General features: G+C 38.0%; 1 protein-coding gene across 1 annotated transcript in view; it reads right to left on the bottom strand.

Moving 5' to 3' along the window:
* The window catches only part of CARPA (Carbonic anhydrase-related protein A), a 428457-nt gene extending 409438 nt beyond the window's left edge, over positions 1–19019 (bottom strand). Inside the window, exon 1 of the mRNA XM_083124589.1 lies at positions 18537–19019. Within this exon, the coding sequence (XP_082980715.1) occupies positions 18537–18594 (58 nt within the window). The 5' untranslated portion in view covers positions 18595–19019. The remainder of the gene's footprint in view (positions 1–18536) is intronic.
* Between the last annotated feature and the right edge of the window lie 6638 nt (positions 19020–25657).

The following is a 25657-nucleotide window of genomic DNA, read 5'->3' as shown; positions in this document are numbered from 1 at the left end:
AATCATGTTTCTGAATTGCTCCAAAGGAAAGGAAACTACAAATTTTCAGACAGAAACAGCAGAATATGCATTTGTAAGAAAAGAAAAACGGTAAAATATGCAATATATCCTGAAGACACTGAAAATATGCATTTTCATATGCTATATGCAAAATGCATAACTATCCGAAGCCTAGTCATCACATGACGACTTAGCTTTTCACTAGATCGTGTTTCTCAAAAAGACGATGGCATAACTTTTACTCCCTTCGTGCTGAATTCTTGATGTTCTGAAGGAGCAAAACTTGACAACCATGATGCAACCAGGACTTTATCCAGAATTTTCCATCTGGAGGTGTACATAAAGTCACATTTAGAGGGTGTAAGGGTAAATTTAGAGCCAAAATGTACTACGATAACCTTCTCCTTAAAGCAAAACACATTAAACACAAAATATTTTATAGGAAATAATTGTGTTCAAAGAGTTGGTTCACAGAAGGACCTGGGCCTCATATTTGATGAAAAATTATCTTTTTCTGAACACATCTCCGCAGTCACAAAGGGTTCCATCCATCCGTATGCTCTCAAGTTGTACTGCAATTCACAGCTTGTCTACTACCAGCACTATTTACAAATCTTTCGCTTCACCTAAAATTGAATACTAAATTCCTTTCAGGTTCATGGCATGCACCTCAAATTTAGACAGATTAATTCCGTTCCAAATGTCTTCATGGCCATTGTTCGTCACCGAATTTCATCCACGAAACACCTGCAAAAGCCCGCCCTTCTGAAAATGAATACGTCACGTACACACTATGTATGTATGTGGTGTGTGTGTGTGGGGGAGTGGCTGTATATGTGTGTAATACACGTAGTGGAATCCCTAAAATGAATGTCTTCGGTCCAGGAGACATAAATACAACCAAATACGACATGCGAGTACGGTTTTCGTGTACTGAAGGGTTGCCAACGTCGACTGCAGATAAAATTTTCACCCGGGGGACAATACGGTTTAGAACCCCCGAGGGCGGCGCCCAAGTCCTTAACCCGCTCCTGGTAATAGATTACTGGGAAAGTACCAACATCCAATTTGTGCCTTCTTCTGTATAATCAAAATGTATAAAGTCCATTGGCGTACCAAAAGTGGGTTATGGAGGTTCGAGCCTCCCTTTGGACATCATTTTCCTGAAGAATATGTCACAATATTATTACTTCCATCAATGTTCCTATTCCTAACAATGGTTATTTTTAGGGCTGAGCCGATACCGATACCGGCGGTATCGGCATCTGTGAGTATCGGTTGATTTTCTTTTACCGATACCAAAGATTTTCAGTTGCTAGAAAAGCCGGCAAAGGCAACAGCTCGTCTCAACATTTGTCCTTTTTAAAAATTCGTTCACCCTTTCTTGTGACAGATTGGGAGACCGGTACAGGAAGTTCCATAGATTTTCCTAGAAACACTGGATAAAACCCCACCTTCCCGGGAAGCAGATGGCAAGATCAAAGGCATAGGTAAAAGTGAAAGCTGAGCGCAACTTGACCATGAAGGCATGTAACTGCCCCCCTTCCCCGTTTTGGCACCTTGCTCCCCCAGTTATGAAAGGTTGCATGCGTGTTTCATGTTTTCCTTATTTTCAGCATTGCACCCCCTATATTTCTTTCCGCACCCAATCAGCACCCCTAGATGATTAATCCTGGCGCCGCCGCTGGCCATGACAGTTGTTTTTACACACATTTTAGCGGTCTTAACTACACGTAAGCTAGATGATGAATATTTGCTGTTTTATCTCTGATTTTATAGCGTCTTTTTACTACGTATTTATGTAATAATAATATTTTTAGTCAATAAACAAAGAACAAAATAGGTATTAACGTTGTCTTTCCTCCGTTTATTAGTCTGTGGTTACATACAACAATACTCCATACGCATCGGAGAATTTAAGCACTAATTAATTAATTTACATATTATTACGAATCAACCTATAATAATATTAACATATTAAATAGAAACACTTTTATTATTATATTTCTGAGACATTTGGCTCAGACTAGCCCCCCAAATTATATTTCTACATAGGTATGTGCCTAGTGATGTGACGAGTTAGTATGCCTCGGTAACTACGTAGCTATTGTTATTTTATACTGGAATTATACAAGTATCGGGAGGAATCGGTCATGGTATCGGTATCGGGAAATGGTTGTATCGGCTCAATTCTAGTCCTTTTAGCCGTTTGATCCTTCCGTAAATAAACCCTGGTCACTTTAGGAAAACCATCTTGCATTTCCAGAAGAAAAGACAGCCAGCCTGGCCGTTGGCTCACGCCCTTCTCTTCTGTTTCCCCACAAGATAGCCCCTCAATTCAAGGCGTTATCTTGGCCCTTCCGAAGTGACGTATCTGAAGCCTTGACTTGCGCCTTCGACCCCGTCATAAAAAGACAGAAAAAGAAGCCGCTGTACTTGGAAGGAGCAGTGTTTTGTTTTTGTTGCGGCGTCGCAACGGCTCTTTGTTCCCCTTCGCCCGAGTCAGCAGAGAACGTGAGCCGTAAGCCAATAGCTTTGTTCTGTCACCTTCGATTCGAGTCTATCTGTTAACAAAGAGATCCCGCGGGAACAAAAGGCGCGATCAACCAACTTCAAATGCCTGGGTTAAGTGCAGCCGCCATTTCGTTGGGCGTCTGCAGGCAACTTTACGCGTCTCAAGGATTGTGATAACCATTTGGCTAATTTTTTCTCCACTTGCGGTAATTCTGTATTGAGGCATAGGCTACAGTCGTGAATGGGCTCGCTGGCCAGAGGCGTCCGCAGGAGCAAGGAAAACAGACTTTCTTCCCCAAAACACTTATTCAGTTTGAATCGAGTTTCTATTGTAATAATTAACGTAAATCAGGGAGACAGGACTGGTAATATTCAGGGTGTCCGAGATGTACACCTCCCCTAGATTACATTACATATTACCTCTAGCCGGCTTCCGTGGTGGAGTGGTTACTGGTTAGCACAGCGCGCTACGACGCTAGGGGTCTCGGGTTCGAATCCCGGCCTGGACATGGGTGTTGCTTCATCAATTTCATCATATCATTACTCATCCTCATCTTCGCGATTAGCCAAAAGTGGCAGAAATGCGAAGTAAAATAAACCAAATCAATTAATCAAAATCAATCGTATTCCTCTAGATATATATATGAATATTTATTTGTTTTATACCATACTTGCAAACTTGCCCCGTGCGTTGTCGATCGTGCACCCACACAGATGTCACTAACCACTCATCTATGTTCGCTCACATCAGCCTTGGCGCAAGAGCTGACACGAATTCGAGTGACATTCAGAGCAGGGTTGCCAACCACGAAAGCTAAGTTATTCCAAAGCAACCGAATACCATCTAAGTTTCAACACTGTCGCAACTAGGTGTACGGCAACTTGCCGGACATGCTGTATGTGCGAAATATAGCTATAATTCTAGGCTGGCATGCATTTTCCGGCGGAACAGCTCCCACTTGCCCCTCCGAATGTCCCTTCAGTGACGTCCAGAAGTGGACACCCCTTCAGTCTTAGCTGTCCCTCTCCTCGTAACTCCGACTTTTAATAATTTTGTGCATAAAGCAGGATGGCCATTAAAGGGCGGATTTGTGTTTCAATTTGAGTTTCTGTTTCAAGCCTATTTTATGCACAGGTAGACTAATCGGGATGAACCTACAGTTTAAAATATGACTCCACCGTATATCGAACCCGAGCCACTAAAGGGTGGGAAAGAGCCATAAAATAATCTTAGCCAACTCACATGATAAAATTTCAAAATCATACGCTGCATAGTAGAGCTAGAATCACTAGCGTAGGCAGGATTTTTTTTCGAAGGAAGCTGCAATAGTAAGGGTGGATATTTCATCTGCAATATAAAGGGGGGAACACACTATAATTGCCATTTATAACCTTTGTTTTAGTTAGGGGATAATTTGAAAGGGGGTTTGCATTTAGTACTTCGGTTTTGCCTGAGTTCCTTAGTGCTTTTATTTGAAAATGTTGATTTTCTCAAAATTTCTGGAGGGATTGTAGGGGGCCTGTGGGGCCTCCCCGATGGCACAGTGGTCGTGTCGTCGGCTTGTAATCAAGGGGTCCCGGGTTCGATACCCACTGGTTCGGGTCCCAATTTAAACTGTAGGTCCAGTCCCAATTTGCCTTACTGTGCACAAAGTGGACTTAAAACACCAAATCAATCATTTTTTCCCTGTGTACGCCAGTGGCCAGAATCAATAACACACGAAGACAGATAAAGGAAGAAAGAGAAAACAATAGAATTAAACAGATAGAGAAACAGAGGAAGGAAAAAAGATAGAGAAATAGAAAGAAAGAGAGGAGGGGAGAGAAGAAAAGAAAAATGAACATAGATAGATAAAGTTGAAGCTGGAGAAAGAGAGAATGAAAGAAGATATGGTGATAGAAAGAAGGAATAAGATAGAGAAGCAGAGACAGAAAGGAAAGGAACAGAAGAAGAAGCAAAGATATAAAGGGGTAGAGAGAAAGAAACAGACGAAGTAAGAGCGAGAAAAAGAAAAGAGGCAGAAATAGGAGGAGGGAGGTTTAAGAATTAAGATATAGAGAAAGAGAAAAAGAAATGAAGAAATAAAGAGACAAGAAGAAAGAATGAAAGTGAAAAAGATGGAGAGAACAGGGAATCGTAATGGCTAACGAAGCAGAGCCCACACGATCAAATTCTCTGGTAATACCACTCACAACCCAACATGTTTTAGTAGAACGTAATGGTTCATACAGTAAATAACGTGATTGCTAACACCAGGGGTATGCACAGAAAAAAACTCGGGAAGGTTTTTGATATGGTCATAATTTTCATTAATAGTGCCCCGGGAATCGAACCCGAACTCCTACTTGACAGTCAGACGCACCCAACCGGCCCAATCTATTAGTTCGACACTCGAAACGAAATCAAAATGATACCGAGACCTTGCTTTCGAGACGACAGGAGACAGAGAACGAGACAGGTCTCGTCACTGACGACACGAGACGAGGCAGTCCCAAGTCTCGTCTCGGTACAACTTCTACCTTTTTTGCTGAAAGTTTCATTAATGGACTGTTGATTTTCAAAACGCCTAGAGAAGTCAGTCCTTGCTGTTTGCGTTTTAACGTGTGATTCTTCTTTTTTTATATTTTTAATGGTGATCGATGAGAAATACAAGGTTTTAATTATGTTCTTTTTTAATAGTATGCTCGGTAAAGGGTTTATCCTGGTCTTGTGTGGAGGACGCGAAATAGCTCTTGCGAGCACCCATTATAATTCAATCGATAAATCAATCACATTCGCCTACAGTCCTTCAGCGAATCACTCAAAACAATGACAAGGACGTAAAAATCCGATCTGCCTTCCTGTATCACCAGAACTGCAATAGAAAACATATTTAATCGAACGTCTAACCCCTTAATTGGGTACGATGTATATGTTTGTCAATGCAATTATCCATTGCAATTAGTGAGTGTTTGGTGTTTTTACAGCTATCCATCATAATAGTTGACATCTCCACTATTCTGCGTCCGTTGTACGAACGAAGTCAATGTAATCAAATACACATGGCTTGTGAGAAATCCTATTGGTTGTTGAAATGGCAGCTGTGACGAAATCTTACGCTTAGTGCGTGTGATTAAACATGGTTGCTATAATGAAGTTGTGAGACCTTTATCTATCAGAAAGGAACTCAGAATTCACTGGTTTTGTTTATATTAACTTCGTTTTTGCAGTGGATGGAGAATAGTGAGTGTTGGAATATCAACCATCTTTAAAATTGTCTCCACCTGTTGTCCGTTTTTAAACATTCACAGTTCAGGATATCTTTTCCTGATAGGAAATACTAATTTGTTCAGAGTTAAATGACAAATATAAGTTAATCTTACTTATACAGGGTGACCCAGAGATTTATACCCATTTTGGAATGAACATTACACAGTTAATTGTACACCAAACTGTATTATTTTTGTTGTATAATGTGTATGATATATTGCTATTTATTTTACATTTATTTATTTGTTTATTTATTGCAGTTACCATGGAGTCATGGTCGGTGGAACATCACGTGTTCATGTATGATGCCTATGTTGCAGCTCAGAGGTTGAGCACCTGGTGGTGTTTTTGGAGTTACAGTGCCTGTGGTTCGAAACTGCGTAACTCATTTTAAGATTGTTTTACATGTTGGAACTGATCCATGCCGCCTTACGTGGAAGTGCCGGCGGAATAACCTCTGGGCTGCAACCACTGAGTCGCCGTTTCTCACATAGGCATCATACGTGAACACGTGATGTTCCACCGTGACTCCATGGCAACTGCAATAAATAAATAAATGTAAAATAAATGGCAATATATCACACACATTATACAACAAAAATAATACAGTTTGGTGTACAATTAACTGTGTAATGTTCATTCCAAAATGGGTATACATCTCTGTGTCACCCATGAGAAGAAGATTAGTAGATGATGCAATATATCGGAAATTAACCTATATCAAGTTTATTATTGGAAAAATAATACTTTATTTCACGTGCTTGGTGCCGAAATGTGCTGTAGCGACACGATACCTGAGTCCCCGGAACATATGCGAACTACAAAAGTGATTTAAACATGCGACAATGGCGACAATGTTGCCAGTCCAGAGTTGCAAAAATGACGCTAGAACACAATCAAAATGTTCTTTGTTACACTAACAATTGGCTCAAAAATAAGACCCATTCTCAAAGAAACATCTACGATATTCAGGACAGCAGACATATAATTGGTATGTAATCTTGTTAGGAATCAATACTTGTAATCCTATATCATGCCCGCTTTAGCATTGTCGAATGCAACTCGAAAAATGTTTGTCTACACTTGAGCACTTGAAAAATGCAATATTCTGTTACGTTGCAAATAACTACATGAATAATTGACAGCCCGCACTTTAGGCTTCTCATTATGAATCATTTCCAATTTAATGTTTCATGTGGGAATTCCACCAGCGCTCACACAATACTCTGCAATTATAATCACGTATTCGAATCATTGCAATTTTTCCGCTTTTAATGTCCAGTAAAATTGCCCAGCGACACAACAAGGTTGGTTCACTCGCTCATTTGAGCGTTTTATACGAATATGCATTCCGAATGGATACTATTGGAAAGAGTGCTTGTGCCTCCTCTGTTGCAGAGCGGCTTACTTAATGCTACGACACTAGCTATGGGTTCTAGGTTCGTATCCTGGAAAGGGTATGGCTGGGTGTTTGCCCCAGTTATCCATTACATCAGTTCATCATTCATCTTCATCGCCTAGAGCAAAGAAAATGGAGATGGCGAGGAGAACCAGACGAAACGAGACTTGCTTCATAATTGAGAAAATCTCGATCTTGGCCTCATCTCGAATTGCACATAATACGTCGATATGTATACACGAACGTCTTAAACATATTTCGTCACATACTAAAGAACGCTATCAATAATAATTATCATAAAATCAGATAGCCATCTTATTTGTACATATTAGGGATGGCAAATTCCGGAATTTATAATTTTCTGGTTCCGAAAAGTAAAACCAGCAATTTGAAGAAAATTCAGCAAAAGAAAAAATTTATGAGATTTGGAAAAAACCTGAAATTTTCCTGTTTTCCGCACTTTTTCAGAACGCCGGAATTATTATGATTTTCCAATTCTTACCCACTTTTCAAATATTTCAGTACACCGGATTGTTTTCCATTTTCATTTTTTTTCAACTTTTAGGACATGAAAAATTTCAGAATTTTCCGAATTTTCGGGATTTTTCAGAATTTAACAATTTTTCCATTTCCTAGATTTTTCTGAATTCCGGAATGTTTCCGCATTTCGGAATTTTTATCTTATCCTGAGATTTTCCGAATTCTGGATTTACTCCGGATCCAGAAATTAAATTTTATGTATCGTGGAAAGTTTTGGCCAACCCGACTTTGTTGTCTGAAGTAGCATGCTAAGGCACTTTTGATTTATAATAAATGTTCATAGTTTTTAATACTAATTTACTAAAGTGTCAGAAGGAAATATACTCTAGTATAGCATATCACTGTCTAGTTTCACTGTTGGTCTCGAAGCATCTGTTCTCGTATCGATAGGTCTCGCCGAACTCCGTAGCGGAGTGGTTAGCACAGCGCGCTGCAACGCCAGAGGTCCCGGTTTCGAATCCCGACCTAGGCGTATGTGTTCTATGTGAGTGTTACTTCATCTATTTCATCATATCATCAGTCATCCTCATCGTCACGATTAGTCAAAAGTAACAGAAAAGAGAAGTAAAATGAACCAATTCAATCAATTAACATTGGTTTCGTTCTCAGTGTAATACCTAGATAGAAATCCGACGTATGGTATCAAATAGAAGAGCAGAAATAGATAGATCTTTCAGAGGTAAAATGATGGAAGGGACTAGAAGAGGATCGGAAACTATCTCCAGAGTTTCCAAGTCACGTCTTCGTCTGGGTCTTGAGTGACCGCTGAGAGGCGTCGGTGTCGGAAATCCTGATCAGGTAGACACCTTCAGAAATGACATGGACTGAAGTTTAATTCTGCCCAAGTAGTGACTTCCAGGAAATGTAACGAGAGAGAGAGATGCCAGGAAATATTAATGGAAAATAAAAATGTTGCACCCTGTACGCTTTTACTTGGCTTCAGTAAGTATTTTGTATCTTTTCTCATTTGGCGTCACTTTCTTTCCTCCGTACATTGAATAATTTTAATTCGCTTTTCTACCACTTTTGGCTAACGGCTAAGGTAAGAATGAGTAATGAAATTTGAATTTGAATTTCTGTTTTGAGTCCCCATTCTGCACAGAAAGGCTAATCGAGACTGGACCTACAGTTCCAGTGGGATCCGAACCATTATATGCCTCCACTAGGTATCGAACCCGAGACCCCTTGATTAGAACGCGACGACGTTACCAATACGCCCTCGGAGAGGCATCTCCTGCCATTTTTGGCTAATCGCATCGATGATGATGAATAATGATTATGTATCGTTTCAACATTATTGTTAATAAAGCATGGTGAAAAGTTGGCCCATGTACCTGAGATAAAACTTGAACAAAATATTACATGCCTGTGTCGAAGCCATCACAACGATGAAATTGTCATGAGAGAAGTGTTGTATTATTACTTTGTATCTTCATTTTCCTCTTAAATATGATTTTCAAACATTTTGAGTAAATTGCCATAAATTATAAGTTTTGAGATAGAGGACAATGATGAATGTATGCTGTAATGCATTATGAAAAAAAATTCAAGCTCACTTACCAGTGACAACACCTGCGATTACCGATAATGCAAGTAATAAGAAAAATGTAATTACCGATAATAATAAAACAATGTAATTACCAATAACACAAGTAACCAACTGCATTATCACAAATAATCAAATTAACCAATCTGGATCTTTCACCATACAAGAGAAAATACTTATGTAATAATTACATATATTGAAGATATTATATAATTGTAGAATATACTATAAGATATATAAGTGGTACCGAAATAAGTACAATGTACAGGGTGAGACAGAATTATTGCTACACGTTTGAAGTAGAAATGTAATGTGTTACTGTACAATGTAGAGGAAAACGGCGAATGGTATATTTAACTTGAAACTTCATTTTTTATATCAGATAAGTGTCACGCGTCCAAGCTTACGTCATTAGTCAACTTGCAGCAGCAGTTCAGATACCAAAATGAGCGTGAGAGCCGTGTGTACAGCAATGGTCTTAAACAACAATTTAATGTAAGCAGTCGTATTCTCCACTTTTCCACAGTCGACGGCAACAATGTTACGTTAAAATCACGTCTCGCCAATCTCACGATCATTCTGGTATGCAATAGACACGCTGAAACTGTAAATTACTGCTGCATGTTCAGCACCATCTTGACTAATGACGTAAGCTCGAGTGCGTAACTCTTATCTGAAATAAAAATATGAAGTTTCAAGTTTAATATACCATTCACCACTTCCCCCTACAATGTACAGTAACACACTACATCTACTTCAAATGTGTAGCCATATTTCTGATTCACCCTGTATTTGTTATTATAATTCTGATTCAGTCAATTTTTTATAAAGTTTGGTTGGAAATGTAAATATAAGGTAGGGTTATTAATGGAAAGCGCAGACAAATCATATATTCTAGCTGGACTACTCTGATATTTCTGACTTTTTTAAAAAAATCAATCAATTTCGCCCATGTAAATTATTTTTCCTCGTATGGAATTGCAGTTGGCTGAGGAAATACCTATTGTCTAACATACACTTTACAGTTTTACGCAAGTATAATTGAAATAGAATATTCCGTCTATTACAAAGACTCTTAAAATTAAATTCTTGAAACAAATTTGTATGTGCCACATTTTGATGTAATGGCTTATTACCGTATTTGCCGGTGTATAAGACGCATATTTTCCATATAAAAGTAGGTCTGAAAAACAGGCTGCGTATTATACGCCGATACTTCATTTCTGGAAATTTTCTATGTTCTGAATTACACGAGTTCTTTCTTGCTTTCTTGTGATGCGTGACGAAGATTCTTTCCTAGTTAAATTAGGTAAGTTATTTGATTAAAGTAGACCTACATATTTGAAATACTGTAAATTAATTATAAATTCAGTGACAAAGATTTTTCCTCAAAAATGAGTACAATATATACGCCGGTAATATACATGTATATTATATTATATATATGTATATGTATGTATGTACGTATTATTTTATATAATATAAATATCTGTAGAATTTCTTCTGTATTCTCTCCACCGTTTTTTCGTGTGATTTGTATATTGGTGACCACATAATGGAAGCATGTGCAAGCCTACTTCTTACAATACTATTGTATTATGGTTGTAAGAGAGTTTATACTTCTGAAATTCTTAGTAATCTATTTCTAATAACAAAACGCAGTAATTTATAAGCGTTATTAACGGCATGAAATATTTTGTTTGAACGTCAAGACAGAGTAAATAACAAAACGAAAGTCCTTTACTACATATACCACTGGCCATTTATATAGTACATATAATGAATAGTGTTTCTTTTATTTCTTACATTGTGTAAAATTCTGGGCTAACTGAGTATGCCATCCTGTTACATCACTGTAGTGCCAGCTCTCGGTGGAACAATCGAACTATCTTCAGTGAGACACGTTTATTTCTATTCGTAATGTCTACACTATACCAGCCAATATATTCATTTCATTCACTCTGCATTAATAGATGGCACTTCCTAGTGAAGGAACAAAATATGTCTAGAATGCAGTGCTTACCAAAGTTTGTAACAAATACATTTTGAAATTATGTATTATTTAGGGCAGAGGAATAACTAGTGTATTGATTGAATTAATCAATTTAAAAGAATTAAGTAGTTGTCTAATGAAGTCCAAGGTCCATAGATTGATATTGTAGTTACTTCAGTTTTTAAATAAACTTATCGAAAATATTTTTAATTATCATTTATCTCTTTCTTGACATTTAAATTGTGTTGGTGTGATCGATACCTGGACAAACTGAGTCTTACGAGTAGGATGAGGTTAATATTTACGAGTTCCGCTTATGCAGTGTAATCAGTGGCGGCGATTAGGGGGGCGAGGGGGGCAGTTTCCCCCCCACTTTTTTCCCAAGCACCTTGCTAAACCTTATCTACAAAGAGAAATATACTGTCTTTGCCCCCCGGTTTTGGAACCCAATCGCTGCCATTGAGTGTAAGTTATATTGACCGTTGTAACAAACACGTGTACGACGCATCCCCCCGGAGGTATAATTGCAACGCTATCGTCTTGTAATCATAAGGTCATCTGACGCAAAATGCATAATTGTTTGACTCCAACAGATAAAAGTACACTAATGATACACTTTTGGTGCATCAAAAGAAGTTTGAAAAGGGAGAAATGCATCACTTCTATTCCGTGTGATGCATTAAAAATGCATAAATTGACACGAACATTGCAAGGAAATCAAAATTTTACGTTTAACTGTATTAATTGATGCACCCGGTGCCGGATGTACAAGCCGCAAAACGCCGCAGTGCGGGGCGGGGGGGGGGCGGAGGCAAGTAAGCCTTTAGGGGGCCCTCAGCCATTGACATAGTAGAGGGTTCGCGTATGTAAAAAATAAACGTAGTTACTCAGTGGTACAGAAACTAATACAATATATGCAGGTAAAGTTAACGTTCCCTGTGTACATAGCACCTTGCTGTTTAGACACGTTTAGGGTATGTGGAGATAGGGCCCCACATATGTTCAGATTAGAATGAAACTAGAATCAAATCAGGTTAGAATTTCACGAGAAATGCAGTGGTGGAGGTTCCTTCGCCTATCTTTAATCAGGAAAAAGTTATGACCGCATGATTGTAATTTGTAACAAATGTATAATTTTCCAGGTGTGAGAAAACAGTGTCATATATATATATATATATATATATATATATATATATATCACATCACCACGGGCGCCGAAACTGGGTGGGTCAGGGTGCCCGGGCCCCTCCAGTTTTCGTTTGCCCCCCACCCCCTACCTATAGGGACCCCAATGTATAAATTTCAACATATTACATAACTTTTCCACACAGAAACATCGCACACAACAGGTGGGAAATTACGCAGGATTCTGCTTTCAAATGATCAGAATCAATAATGTGGGACTATCACTCAGTTTGAATGTTTTTCTTCTTCCTTTCTCAAACCGAGAATGAATTAAGAAAAACGCTTGGTCTATTATGACAGGGTGGACAATTGGGGTGCCAACAATCGACCTCGCCTGGATGAAAATTTTATCTTGGGGCTTCCTCCTTTTTTTAAAAAAAAAAGAAAATATGTGTGAAGATATTAAACTCCTATAAAGGATTGTAGGAATAAGTATTATAAACCAAATATGATAATCAAATTCTCAGTCAAAAGTTACATGTAAAGTATTATGTTGTATAAATACATAATCACAGTAGTACAGTGAACTTTTTGTCCAGCTAATAAAGATAGATGTATCCTGGTATATGTTTTGTTGTCAAACCTAATTATTGTAATTACAATTTTTCAAAGGTTAACTCAAGTGTATTAGGTCCCAACTTAAAGAAAAAAATCCCCCCCACCGCAAGCAGAAATAAATCATTATTTATGCTTAACTCAGCTTTGCGCCCCCCCCCCCCACACAATCTCCGATGAAATCGGTGCCTATGCACGTCACCCCCTAGTATTTAAAAAAGTGAGTTGAATTCAATATAGTAGACGTCCGTCTTGGAACACACCAGTGTGTTTTCCCCTTAAGCCTAAACTGTTTCTATCATGGCCAATTGTACCCAACCACTCCTTACTTTTATAAGGGTGTTAAGGGACTTTTGAATCACCCTGTAGGCCTTATATGTGACTTTGTCAACATGAGATGAAGATTTACACACACACACACACCCACATACTTTATATATGTATAATATATATATATATATATATATATATATATATATATATTATACACGCGCGCGCGTATTCATGTGTGTGTGTGTGAAGGTAGTTAGGTACCCTTTGTTACTCTTTGTTAACATTTTGCGGGGCGAGGGGCGAACAGTTGTAGATCCGGCACTGAATGAACCAAATTAAAATAGAAATGAATGTATTTTTTGTACAATTGTCAAGCTAAATAACTCTACATCTGTATGAAATCTCAATTAATGAATTCGCTCAAAGTAATAGATATTTATAGCTATGTACGTACATCAATGTATAGTTTCCTTAAATATGTTCCGGGAGTTTGTTTTGCATTTAAACGTTTATCGCTTTGCTTGCGAAAAGGAATAAGCAAAAATAAAAAGGTGAAGTTAATACTTCAAATAAAAAAAAAAACTTTTTCATGAACCTGAACATTTTACTTACAACAGCTATCTTGCCTTAACTAATTTCTTGTTAACCCAACGAACTATGTTTCACTGTCCGCTGGTTCACAATTTGTCTTTCCTCTCAAATATTTCACGTAAATGTTATCATTTTTCAAATCCTGGCTGCTGTGAAGGCAATTTTGAAAGTTATTTTATCACTTTTCGTTTTTTTTATTTCCTTTCCACACTAAATATGTATTTTATTTCTTTATTATATAAAAGATTAGACTACCGAAAATAGCTAGAAACCTTCTTAAAGCAGTTTGTACTTAACAATAAAATTGACAGAATAGTATACAAATCGAAAAAATAAACTAATATAATACCACAGATAAGGGTATATACCCTTGTCTGTGTTAATACTGTACACATTAAAATTGTGGTCCTGGAGGATACGGGCGATAGTTTGGATACAGACATTAATGGAAATAATGTAGATAATAAAAATGTCTAATATTCAAAAGTTACCGTTTTGTTTCGATTATTTTGAAAATTATGTCGATATAAAACTTGAATAAAACACAGGAAAGCTAACAACCTATAAACTACTGCTAATAATTGTCTAATTGTATACAGCGCTTAGAATATTAATATCTAATATACCAATAAAATTACGATAGCATTTAGTGTTAGTGGTAAAACCCAGCGTCCTATTTTGAGGACAAAACTGTAATGCAGAATCAAAATTTAGAGTAAGGGCCTAAACTAAATTACGCGAATTTGGGACAAAGTAACCATTCTACGCCGATACAAGTTAAAGTAACAACATTATGAAAATTCTAAGCGAAAATTAATTTCGGTCTTAATGGGATAATAACACACAAATATAGCTGTCCTTTGAAATAACATGTCATACTAACGCTTAGCTCAAATTAACATTATATATACACTTCCATTAGAAGTGTGTTACATTTCTGCTATAAATCTGTTGCAATTCTAGAGATTTCTCCCATGATGCCCACAATTTATAATGAGTAACGAATAAAATTACTGGCGCTTCTAATCAATAATAAATCTATCGTAAATCTGGAGGAAATACGACAGGGAATAACTAATTTCTGGAACTCATTTGTAAATAGGGTAAAAGAAGGGATGTTCGCCATGCTGGGAATTTCGCCGTACTTGCTGTTTTTGTAATCGTAGATAGAAACTATAGGTTGGAAACACTCACTGATGTCTGTAAAAAATCAAGTAACATGTGCATTGTTTCCACTGAAAACTAGTGTGGTGAGCAACAAGCAGTAAGAATTATTTTTCTTCCTTTTAATTATTGATATCGTAACCTTAAACCTTAAGAATGTGGTGAAAAGTTTTGCATTGGAAAGCGTGCATGTACAAGTAAACATAAGTTGTTTTCTTTCAACTATGCATTTGCTGGTAAATTCGCCAGAGTAACAGAAAATGTGTGGAATTTATCTTCTTACAGGCGATCTTTCACACACAACTTGTTCACAATGCATATGAACATTTAGGCCTATGTTTCTTAAACATGTTTGTGTTGTATCTTTTTAAGCAGTTTTGTATTGTCATTTGTAGGTCTTTTACACTTTGTTGTCTGAGTTATTGGCAACAACTTGGTATTTCATACACTTAAACTGACGATAAAATGATAAATAAGTTATATGGCGAATTTCCCAGCATGTGGCGGGAATTTCGCCACATTTTCTCATTTTAGTATTTTTAATTTTACGTCATAAGTATAAGTAACATAGTATTTATGTTATATTCCTCATAATCCACAATGACTACTTTTTGTATCGCATACATTTTGTCCTCCTCCTCCAATTCGTTTAGAAGGGAAAAAATGAAAAACATTTTGGTGGCGAACTTCCACTCCTTTACCCTATATAATGTATCTAAAATATAGTTGTGAGTTTATCTAGTCGTAGGTTTGATTGATGATATTGATATCAATTGCTTTGGATATTAAAAAGGAACGTGTGTTGTATTCGGTGATACATTTAGAAATATGTCTTTGTTTTCCGTAGCTCAGTTGTTTCAGTCAGTTCTCACACGCAATATAGTAATTGTTTCTACCGATGCCGAATAAAGCATGGCCGTGTAAGGGGTTCTTTTTCACACAAGTCTCAACTTCTCTTTCACGTAGAATACCCAGTGTAATCCTCTATGGTGCTAGTTTCTTGTCCTGTCGCTGTGTGATGTTCCTTTCGGCAATTTCATCTTATCACCTTCCATTCTCATCTTCGCAAAAATGACAGAAGAGCAAAGTAAAATAAATCAAATGCAATCATGAACCTTTTTAATGTCTTTTCATCCAGAATTATCTTCTTGTCTCTATTAACATATATCTTAAACCGCATTTTAACTTATGGCACTTATTACGGGTAGGAATAAAGAACGGCAAATCAGCCAATAATAACGATAAGTTCTTCATTTGTTTGATTGATTTTTTAAAATTGATTTTGCTTTATTTTACTTCGTTTTTTTGCCACTTTTGGCTAATTTGCGAAGATGGGGATGAGTGATGATATGATGAAATTGATGAATAGACACTCACAAACATCCATGCCCAGGCCGGGATTCGAACCCGGGACCTCTGGCGTCGTAGTGCGATGTTCTAACCACTCCGCCACGGGGACCGTCTCTTGATTTGTTAAGTATTGGTAGAACATATTCTAACATAAATTTTGTGTACAGAAAGGCCATACTCCAATGTGCAAGCTCATGTTCAAATTCAGAGCGCTCTTGTTTTGTTAAGCGTTGCTATAGTAAACTAAAGTATCTATTATGGATGAATTGCGTTAATGTGGTTACTTTTTACAATGAAGATATTTTGATTTATATAGAAAGATGTTTTATTTTAATAACGAAGTAAGTAATACACAATTCACATGTGTGGTGCTTCAAATATATATGACTTAAAATTAAATATGCAACACAAATAAATGGTGGTGAGGATGGGTTATTTATTTGGGTTGTATATTTAATTTGGATTTCTCACTTTGTTTCGATGACCACAGGATCAAGTCCCGGTGAGAATATGCGAAAGCGACAATTGCTCAGATACAAATGTAAATAGATTATAAATTAGAAACTTCTCGCGCACCAGATCTCAGGAACCACCGGAACAATAAGTAAATAATGTAAAAAGAACCATAAGAACTCAAATAATGGGATAACATAACAGTTGTCCTTAGTGGCTCAAGAACCATCTCCTGCACTGCGAATCTTCTTTCAGTTTAATTACAGTCAAAACTATTCCAAAATGATTATATTTCTTTGAATATATCAAAAAAAAAATATAGATTTATTATGTTATGGTAAAGTTAAGAAAGGGGATAAAGTAACGTGGACGCCACAACTTTTAATGAGGCATTGGTTGTAAGGGAAGTATAAATATGCAAATATATTTACTCTTCCTTGCAACATTTCTGATCGTAAACACCATCTTGCTTTGATTGTTTGGTAGCCAATAATGGAAGAAAATTCAGTCATATCTTATAAAAATACAATGCTTACATGATGACGGGAATACAAGATTTAAAGGTAGCTGAATATAAGTCAATGGTTCTGAGAACACGCCAATAAAATACCAATATATGTGTTTCATAAACATAAAATTCAATTTTGTAAGACCTGTATTTTAGATTTAAATGAATGTGTTTTCTTGTCCTGCTAGAATAAAAATGAATAACAGCATCTTAGCTGTATAATTAAAGGTTTTTTTAACGATGATGATAGGGGTTTGAAGTTTAATGAAGAAGGTCGTAGATAATTCAGAAATTACTTTTCCTCAAAATTTTTAATAATTGCACAAGAATTAAAACATAATTTATTTCCTTTGTAGTATATGCTTTGGCAAACATTGTTCTCTAAGTTAGTAGCGCATTTAAGCGGCTTGAATCCTCCACAAGGGTTAACATAATTTGTTAGCTTACTTCAGCCCCAGGACGATTACAGCATCTGCAAAAGGGGCCTCTACTGGAGAAAATTTCTTTGAAAATGTCCGGAATTTTTTTAAAAAAATGAGATATTTGTAATGTAAAAAATAGGAAAAAAAGAACTAAACACTGACATAATTTAGTCTAAAAGAAGTGAAATTCTTTACAGTAGGACCTCAAGGTGTTGTTAGGCCTGTGTCTCCATATATGTATACATTCACGCCTAGATTATTTGAAGTAACCTAATCCATATATCTTGACTTACACATATGAAGACTGAAAGTTAACTTAGGTTCAGTGGCATGGTCACATTTGTGTCATTGTGATAATGACAATGTAGACGCAGGAAGAATTTTAAGGGACATTTAACGTCCAACGATTGGTGGTACAGTTTTTGTTGCAAGAAATTTAGAGCATTTCCTGTTGTTATATGGTTTTCTAAGATGTATATTTGGACAAGAAAAGTCGTTGGTTCGCACTTAACAAATGCAAATAATTGTGCGAGAGCTTCGAATATAACAATGGACTTTTGATATTATTCACAAGCGTTCATTGTTGTCCGGGGCTTCCTTCTTGACGTGCTGTACGATAAGTGAAAATTAATGTTCTCTTTTGAGAATGAATGATTGCATCTGATAAGGAAAAAAAGGCATGCTATATTAAAGAAAACGGCGTAAGGTGAGCATGACTAAGAGCCTGTCTAGAACGAACAAGAAAAGCCTAGAAACTAGAAACCTTCGCTCCACAATAGAGACGCTTACTCACCTTGCGCTGAAATGAAGATGCCCAACAGAAGAGCTAGGAACTCGAAAGAGGTATTCATCTTGGCCCAGTGTTTCGAAAGGCCCACGAAAGTGGTCGTTGGATTTTCACATAGACGGACGCGTTAATAGACTCGAAACAAGGACGTCTAAAAGTGCACAAGTGTTACAAAAAAAAAGTTTCACTTCTTTCTTGGGAAAAAAAGTTTTTCTTTTTTTTCTAGAGGGGAAAATGTTTCAGGCGATTTTGAATTGTTGGGAAGTTTCTGTCCATTCCCTGAACATTATTTCGTGTATTTCCTTTTTTTCTTGGCTTGAATATTTTAACGGTGAACTTGGAAGGAACGCTAGTATGTTTTCTCAGCGACGGTCATGTATGAGGCTGACCGCCGTCATGCTGCAACCAGTCCGACACTTCGCGACGCGAGACGTGGTGGAAGCACGCTGCCCGACTTCGGAGAGCCAACTCGCAGCGCACCGTGCTCGTCACTTGTCAGGCACAAACTGAGTTGTCATGCCGAAAAAGCGGCCCATTAACCCAGCATCACGGACTCCCCCTCTCTCCTCCGCTCTTCCCCTGCATTCGCTTCGGAGCCGCTCTCCCTCTCACCTGCTTACGTCACCCGATCGATTCGATTCACGTTGTGTCATCCTATTGGCCTCTCGCTCGTGAAGTCCCGCTTATTGACCAATGGAAAAGAAGTTTTACCATGCGCGAATTAGGGTTCAAGTTACTTTGAAAATCGGATTCAAGACAAACGGATGAAAGTAATTCTCCGACGGACACGAAGCTGGGACAACGGGCGGAGAGTAATCCAAAGTTTTAAGAGTTCTGTTCTGATAAAGGTATCCTTCTTTCTGAATGAGACAATTTCTAGCAGAAAGAACGAGTGCGATTGCACAATTGACAAAACACTGTCAAAGCAATTTTTGACAAAATTACTCGCCAGTTTTAAATTGATCACATCAATTCATTCAAACTATGTTTATATTCTTGATTTTAATCGCGATTAACTCAACCTTATTTAAATCAATGCACCTTGCTTGTGAGGGTGAGGTCGAACCGTGAAGGTATGTGAGGATCAGAATGAGGGCAAGTCGTGAGGGTGATGGAGGTCGATTCAAAATGAATACCTCTAATTTCACCTAGTGTTAAAAGTATCCGAAACTCCGCACAATGTGCGTCCACTAGGAGTCATTTTAAACTGTATCTTTCTACTCCCATTTTCAGTTATTTTCTATCACTCTTCTACCTCTTGGGTTAATCGATATGATGAGGATGAATGATGAACAATTGAAATGGATGATGAGATAAACACAATGCTTTGACCAGGATTCGATCCTGGGACCTCTCTTCTCGCAGCACGTGAAGATGATCTTACCGTTGGCTGAGCGCTTATCGACCGATACACGATCTCTCATCTGAAGTTTCTCGGCTCGAGTTCCGACCAGGTAACGGACATCCATATGCCATATAATCAATATCGCGATTAACTAACTACAAATTATTGAAGTTATTGTCTCCCTTAAAACTAGACGTCAGCGTCTCCAGTGTGTCCGCATGCATCCAGAATATTTTTTCAGGAGGGGATAAACAAAATTTTGAAAAGGGTATAGGCCGTAACAGTGCCAGGAGGCGAACGTTCCCCAGAATGGAGAAAAAATAGATAAATAAATGCTCTATGTGTATATTTGTATGGTAATTAGGTGTATACGTGTGACTGTCCCAAAGAAAATATTTTCTTTGCTTTCCCATTATTTTTTTCACAACTATAGATTGTATCTGGAATAATGAAGGAGAAGAATGTGTCTGCCCGTTGGGGAACGCCCATTATTGGACAAGGAATATATAAACGAGGCGTATTTGAATGAATGAATTATTAAATTCATGTAGTGTTTGGACAACATATACTATAAAATTATAATATGCAATGTCTATACATGTAAACAAGTGACCAACTTCCTTCCTTGCGTTTTCGTGACGTCACAAGAATCCGATCTGACAGCGATGGCAGACCTGTTATTCCGTCGTCATTTGTCGCATTCGAAAAATCCCAAATTCAGAACCTTTAGTTTATCATACATCTTTCATTCTCAATTCCTTCCCAAACGTTTTGTAAAACGTTAATGCAGATTTCACACCCAAAGCGACAGACGACAAGCAACACCTGCCGCTTGTCGCTTGCGTGTTGCTCAGACTGTGCCTTTTTCTCAATAATGAGGTATGCTATATTTAGGGCTCGAAAAATCCCAGTGGCCAGGTCGCCATGGCGACTAAAAATTTCAGCCTGGCGACTGTGATCTTTTGCTGTAATATTGCCGGTTTTTTAAGTTTGCATGTACGAAATTTTGAAGATTCTAAGTTCAAATTGCAGTACAGCGTAAGTTAGCAAATGATTCTTTTATCAACATTGTGAACATTTCATAGAATCAGTAACTATTCCTTACTCCTTGTCCCCCAACCACGAATTTTCTGCTTTCTCACATGATTTAGCGATGTTTTGAATACGGTGATACTCAACTTCTTACAGTATGCACAATTGTCAGTAGGTGGTCTCCTGGAGCCTGAATTTCAGAGCTGGCGCCTAGCTCTGAAGAAGATTTTTCGAGCACTGCTATATTGGTTTCTCTTCTCTGCATTTGTTCTCTAAAGGAATTCCCCTCTGTCATACTATAAGATCTACGTGGTGGAGTGGTTAGCAAGCACGCTACGATGAAAGGGGTTCTGGGTTCGAATCAGGGCTTGGGCATGGCTGTTCTTTGTGAGTTCAATTCGTCAATTTCATCATATCGCTCATTCTCGTCGTCGTGGTTGGCCAAAAGTGGCAGAGAAGCGACATTAAAAAACAAAAATTAAATCAAATCATACCATAGTATGTGCAATGTTCATACGTTGACAATACCAGTGTGTTCAGGTCAGCGCTCGAAGTAAAAATTGTTTGGTGTGGGATCTTCTTCAACCTTTGGGGGGTAGCAGAGGGGATGCTTTGCATAACATCTTACGTTTGGAGGAAAAGCATCTCCCCACTTAGAGCATCGGTAAAGATTTCAAGTAGCACACAAACATACAAAATACATGTTTTTGTAATTATTTTTTTGGAAGGTGAAAGTAAAATTTTGGCTGCGCCAGTACTTAGGCAATTTTGCACCTGCCACACTATACGGGACCCAGCCCCTTATTATAAACAAAATAAAAGCGTGTCTAAAAACTAAAATATCCTTACCTGGGTTAAAAGCTTAGGCTGTAAGGGGGCACTCAACACAAACAAGGGTAGAAAACAGGACAACACACACACACACACTACTACGAAGATTATACTGGCCGTAGGTTCAGACGCCAGAGCCTCGTTAGTCTGCAAAATGCAGTCCAGTGAGGTTGACAATTTGGTGTACTACGTGGAAGATTAATCCCTTACACCCCTCCTTTTTTTTCGAAAACGAAATAGAAAATACAAAAAAAATCGAAAAATGAAAAATTTTTGGATACGAAAAACGAAATTTTTTCGACTAATTTTTCTTCCGAAACAAAAAAATTGAAAATCGAAAAATTCAGTTTTGAAGTTCCCCTTTATAATGTCGAGTTTTCAAAACCTGCCATATTTGGGTAAATACTGCATTTCGCTGCCATATACCGGAATATCGTGAGATTGTAACATATACAGCCCCTATTCGGCCGCACTCCTTAGGTGATGTTTCAGTCGCGCATAAGTTGTATGGTCTGTCGGAATTTTTCTTTTCATACGATTTGTGCTCAATGGTCAACAAGTGAAGTAAGGGGTTTGAAATGTGTGTTTTAATTATCGGCAATATGCAATAATTTGTGTCAGTGTAATAAAAGAAAAGGAACATTCCTGGACAGGTTAGGTCATGCTACCTTCATTTGGTGCAAAGGTACATAAACCTTAATCTTAAATCTCAGCTATCTTATCTACAGGGTAGGGTTCTTTGTAGACAACGAAACCAGACAGGATGCCTTCCAATGGAGACGTTTAAACGAATATATTATTTAAACACAGGATACATGGAGTAAGAATTTTACATGATAAGCTACATTCTTCTATAATTTTCTCGTTTACAGTCAATTTTCATCTCAATATTCTTCCTTCGTAATGGGCAGATCTGGATCGGGACTTCCTTCTTAATGGACGGTCTGGACTTCCCTCTTAATGGACGTTCTGGATCGGGACTTCCTTCTTGATGGACGGCCTGGATCGGAACTTCCTTCTCAATGGACGGTCTGGATCTGGACTTCCTTCTCAATATGGAGGATCTGGACTTCCCTCTGGATTTCAATTTATTTCGGTTTTGACTATTTAACGAATTCCTTTATCCTTTTCCAACTTTTTCCTCTAAGCTTTGGGAATAATACTAATATCCTCCCTTGGGGCTGCAATTGGAACGCGCCACCACTAACTAGGTACAACAGAGTGTATACTTGGTGCAAACGATTTACACGCGCATCCAAGTAGGTGCTACGGTTAAACCGCGCAACCAAAAAGTGCTGTGGGGCGTCGATCAGAACGTGCTCGCCACTGATGTAAACAAAATTTCCCCTATAGGAATGGTAAATTAATCATACAGATGCAATATCTGTTCAAAGACACAAATTTGTATCATTGCTTTGACTTCCTTAATTTTCATATTAACTTACATGTGATCATTGATTTGATTTATAAGATATATATATTAATTTACTTCTTTCATACTTATTCTTTGTCTTCTTATAATATATTCTATTGTTTTTCATCTTTCCAATTTGCTTTGTTCTTATTTATAAAATTATTCACATATATTATGCCAATTCTTAACCTTGCACGCCTGGTGCTGCCATCTCTATTCGTCTTTGGCAAACTATTCACATTACTTGATCCTATTGGGTACGTAACAGTCAACAGCTAGTCACATTTTCAATTTGTTTCTTTAGTAATACATCTTTTAGCAACTTGTTGTTTCTGGAGTCATTGCTTACCTTTTTGCACCAAAATATGTTACTTTGTTAAATAATAAAACGCAATAATACACATGATCAGTGTTTTTTCAGATTTCCTTTCCTACAGGGAGGGGGGGGATGGCGGACCAACCTGAACTCTGGGGAGCATTGAATTCTCATATTTTCATATTTTCTAACTGGCTGCACGAGACATTTTATTTTTTTTCCTTTTGTTTTTAATAGGTTTTTGTTTTCGAAACGTTTCATTTGAGTTTTCAAATTTCATTAAAATTTTTATTATATTGAAGAACATTATTTTTTTGACAAATTACATTTTTCAATGCCCAAAGAAATGTATTGGTATTTTCTACTTAAATGCCAAGGAATCGCATTTTTAGTTAACAGTACCTAAATAAGCAAGTTTGTTTGAGCACAAACTGTAAAGATGGATGCCTGTTAAGCAAAATTATGACATTTAAATTTGCTCTTATACTAATAACGTAATTCCCATTCGGGAAAGAAATACATGGAAAAAACAAGAAAGCAACCTTTTAAAACTAAAATTTTGTAAACAAGTTCATGGAGCAAAATAACGTTTTGCGAAAAACGAAATTTTTTTCGAGAATTAAAAATCGAAAGATAAGAAATGAAAAACTTGGAAAAGAGAAAATTTTTTGTATGAACAAAAAGGCCGAAAATGAAAAACGATTTTAAAAGAATATCGAAAATTGCGAAAAAAACAAAATTTCACTTTCGAAATTCGAAAAACATTTTTCTCGAAAATGGCCATTTCAGTTACCATTAGCATTTTCCTTTTGCCGGACGACAAAATATTTAATACGCGACAGACAGAGGAAAGGATCAGCATCAAGGTATGAAGATCTGTGAATCAAACTTGACGAGTCTAATGCAAAGTACAAAATACGATAAAATAACAATGCATGAATTGAGGGAAAGGATTAATTAAAATCAGGGGTTTTATTCTATCTGCTTCTCTGTTAGCATGATCTCCAGGGACGTCGGAACAGGGGGGGCGGGGGTGACTTGCCCCCCACTCATCATCGAGGGAGGAAAAATAGTCTTGTTTCCCCCCCTCCCCCGGTAGCGAGCTAGAAATGAGACTATATTTTTTTCAACATGTGTTTCGTTTTGAAAAAATTAGAAACATATTTTTGCACTAGTTAAATGAACGTGGACTCAAGTTTCGATACCAGCAAGAAGTACGTGTCAGAAAGATCCATGTGCAGATAAGAATCGCAGCCGCGTCTCCGCAAATCAAGTGTTCTTTTCCATCTGCAACTACATTCCATGGATGCAAGGGCTCCGAACCAGGAGGGCAGGTGGAGCTTGAGCCTTCAAAGTAAAAAGGTGAAGGTGGGGAAAAAATTGAGACGAATGCGAGACGACGCGGTGGTCTGGTTGTGAGGGCGTCTGACTGCCACGCGGAGACTCGGGTTCGATTTTCGTGGTGGGTGATCTAAGGTCGGAATTTTGCCGGTCTCATCCCCGCAAAAAGTGGCTCCCGGTTTCACCCAGCCTAAAATGAAAGGGTTGCAACGTTCCACCAGCGTGCTACACACTACACCAGCAGGCAATGCAAAGTACGCTAGCTTGTAACCAGCCGTAGACATGTACTCTAAGTATCTCAGGGCTTGCAGGGTTTAGCAAGGAAAGGTAAAAGGTCAACCAGTAAAAACTTTATTTATCTTTACCCACACCTGTAAATTACCTGTTTAGCACACTTACACCAGATGTCATCACTGCTCTCAAGGTCTAGAAGATAAGGGAGGACAGGGATCATTCATTTGTTCCTCGCAGTGAGATGCGTGGGGTGGTATTAGGGACCTTATTTAATTTAGGGCATCAATTAGTGCTTGTATCCAATAGCCGCCTTTGTAGTAGTCACGTGCCGCGCTGACCGCGGACAACGTGCGAAAGCGCCCAAGTCAATTGCGTGGGACGGGCCGAGGGGGCCCGCGGAATCGCAAAGGTGTTGGAAACAAAGGACGCCGCGGGGTCACTCGGACTACTGCGAAGGAATGGACAGGTCCGTTGGTATGTCCAGGCAGTAGCAAGAGACGGCGAGGTACAAAGGATAGGTCTCGGAGCACCCAGGAGACTTGGGCTTAGGCGCCACGACCTAAGGGAGATCGTCCAAGCTCGTATTGGGAAGACCTGGTAGTTAGGTTATCTGG

Source organism: Lepisma saccharinum, chromosome 6 (assembly GCF_977018435.1).
Source record: "Lepisma saccharinum chromosome 6, izLepSacc3.1, whole genome shotgun sequence".
Taxonomy (NCBI): Eukaryota; Metazoa; Arthropoda; class Insecta; order Zygentoma; family Lepismatidae; genus Lepisma; species Lepisma saccharinum.
The sequence above is the reverse complement of the archived record's forward strand: the minus strand, read 5'-3'. Positions and strand labels throughout refer to the sequence as shown.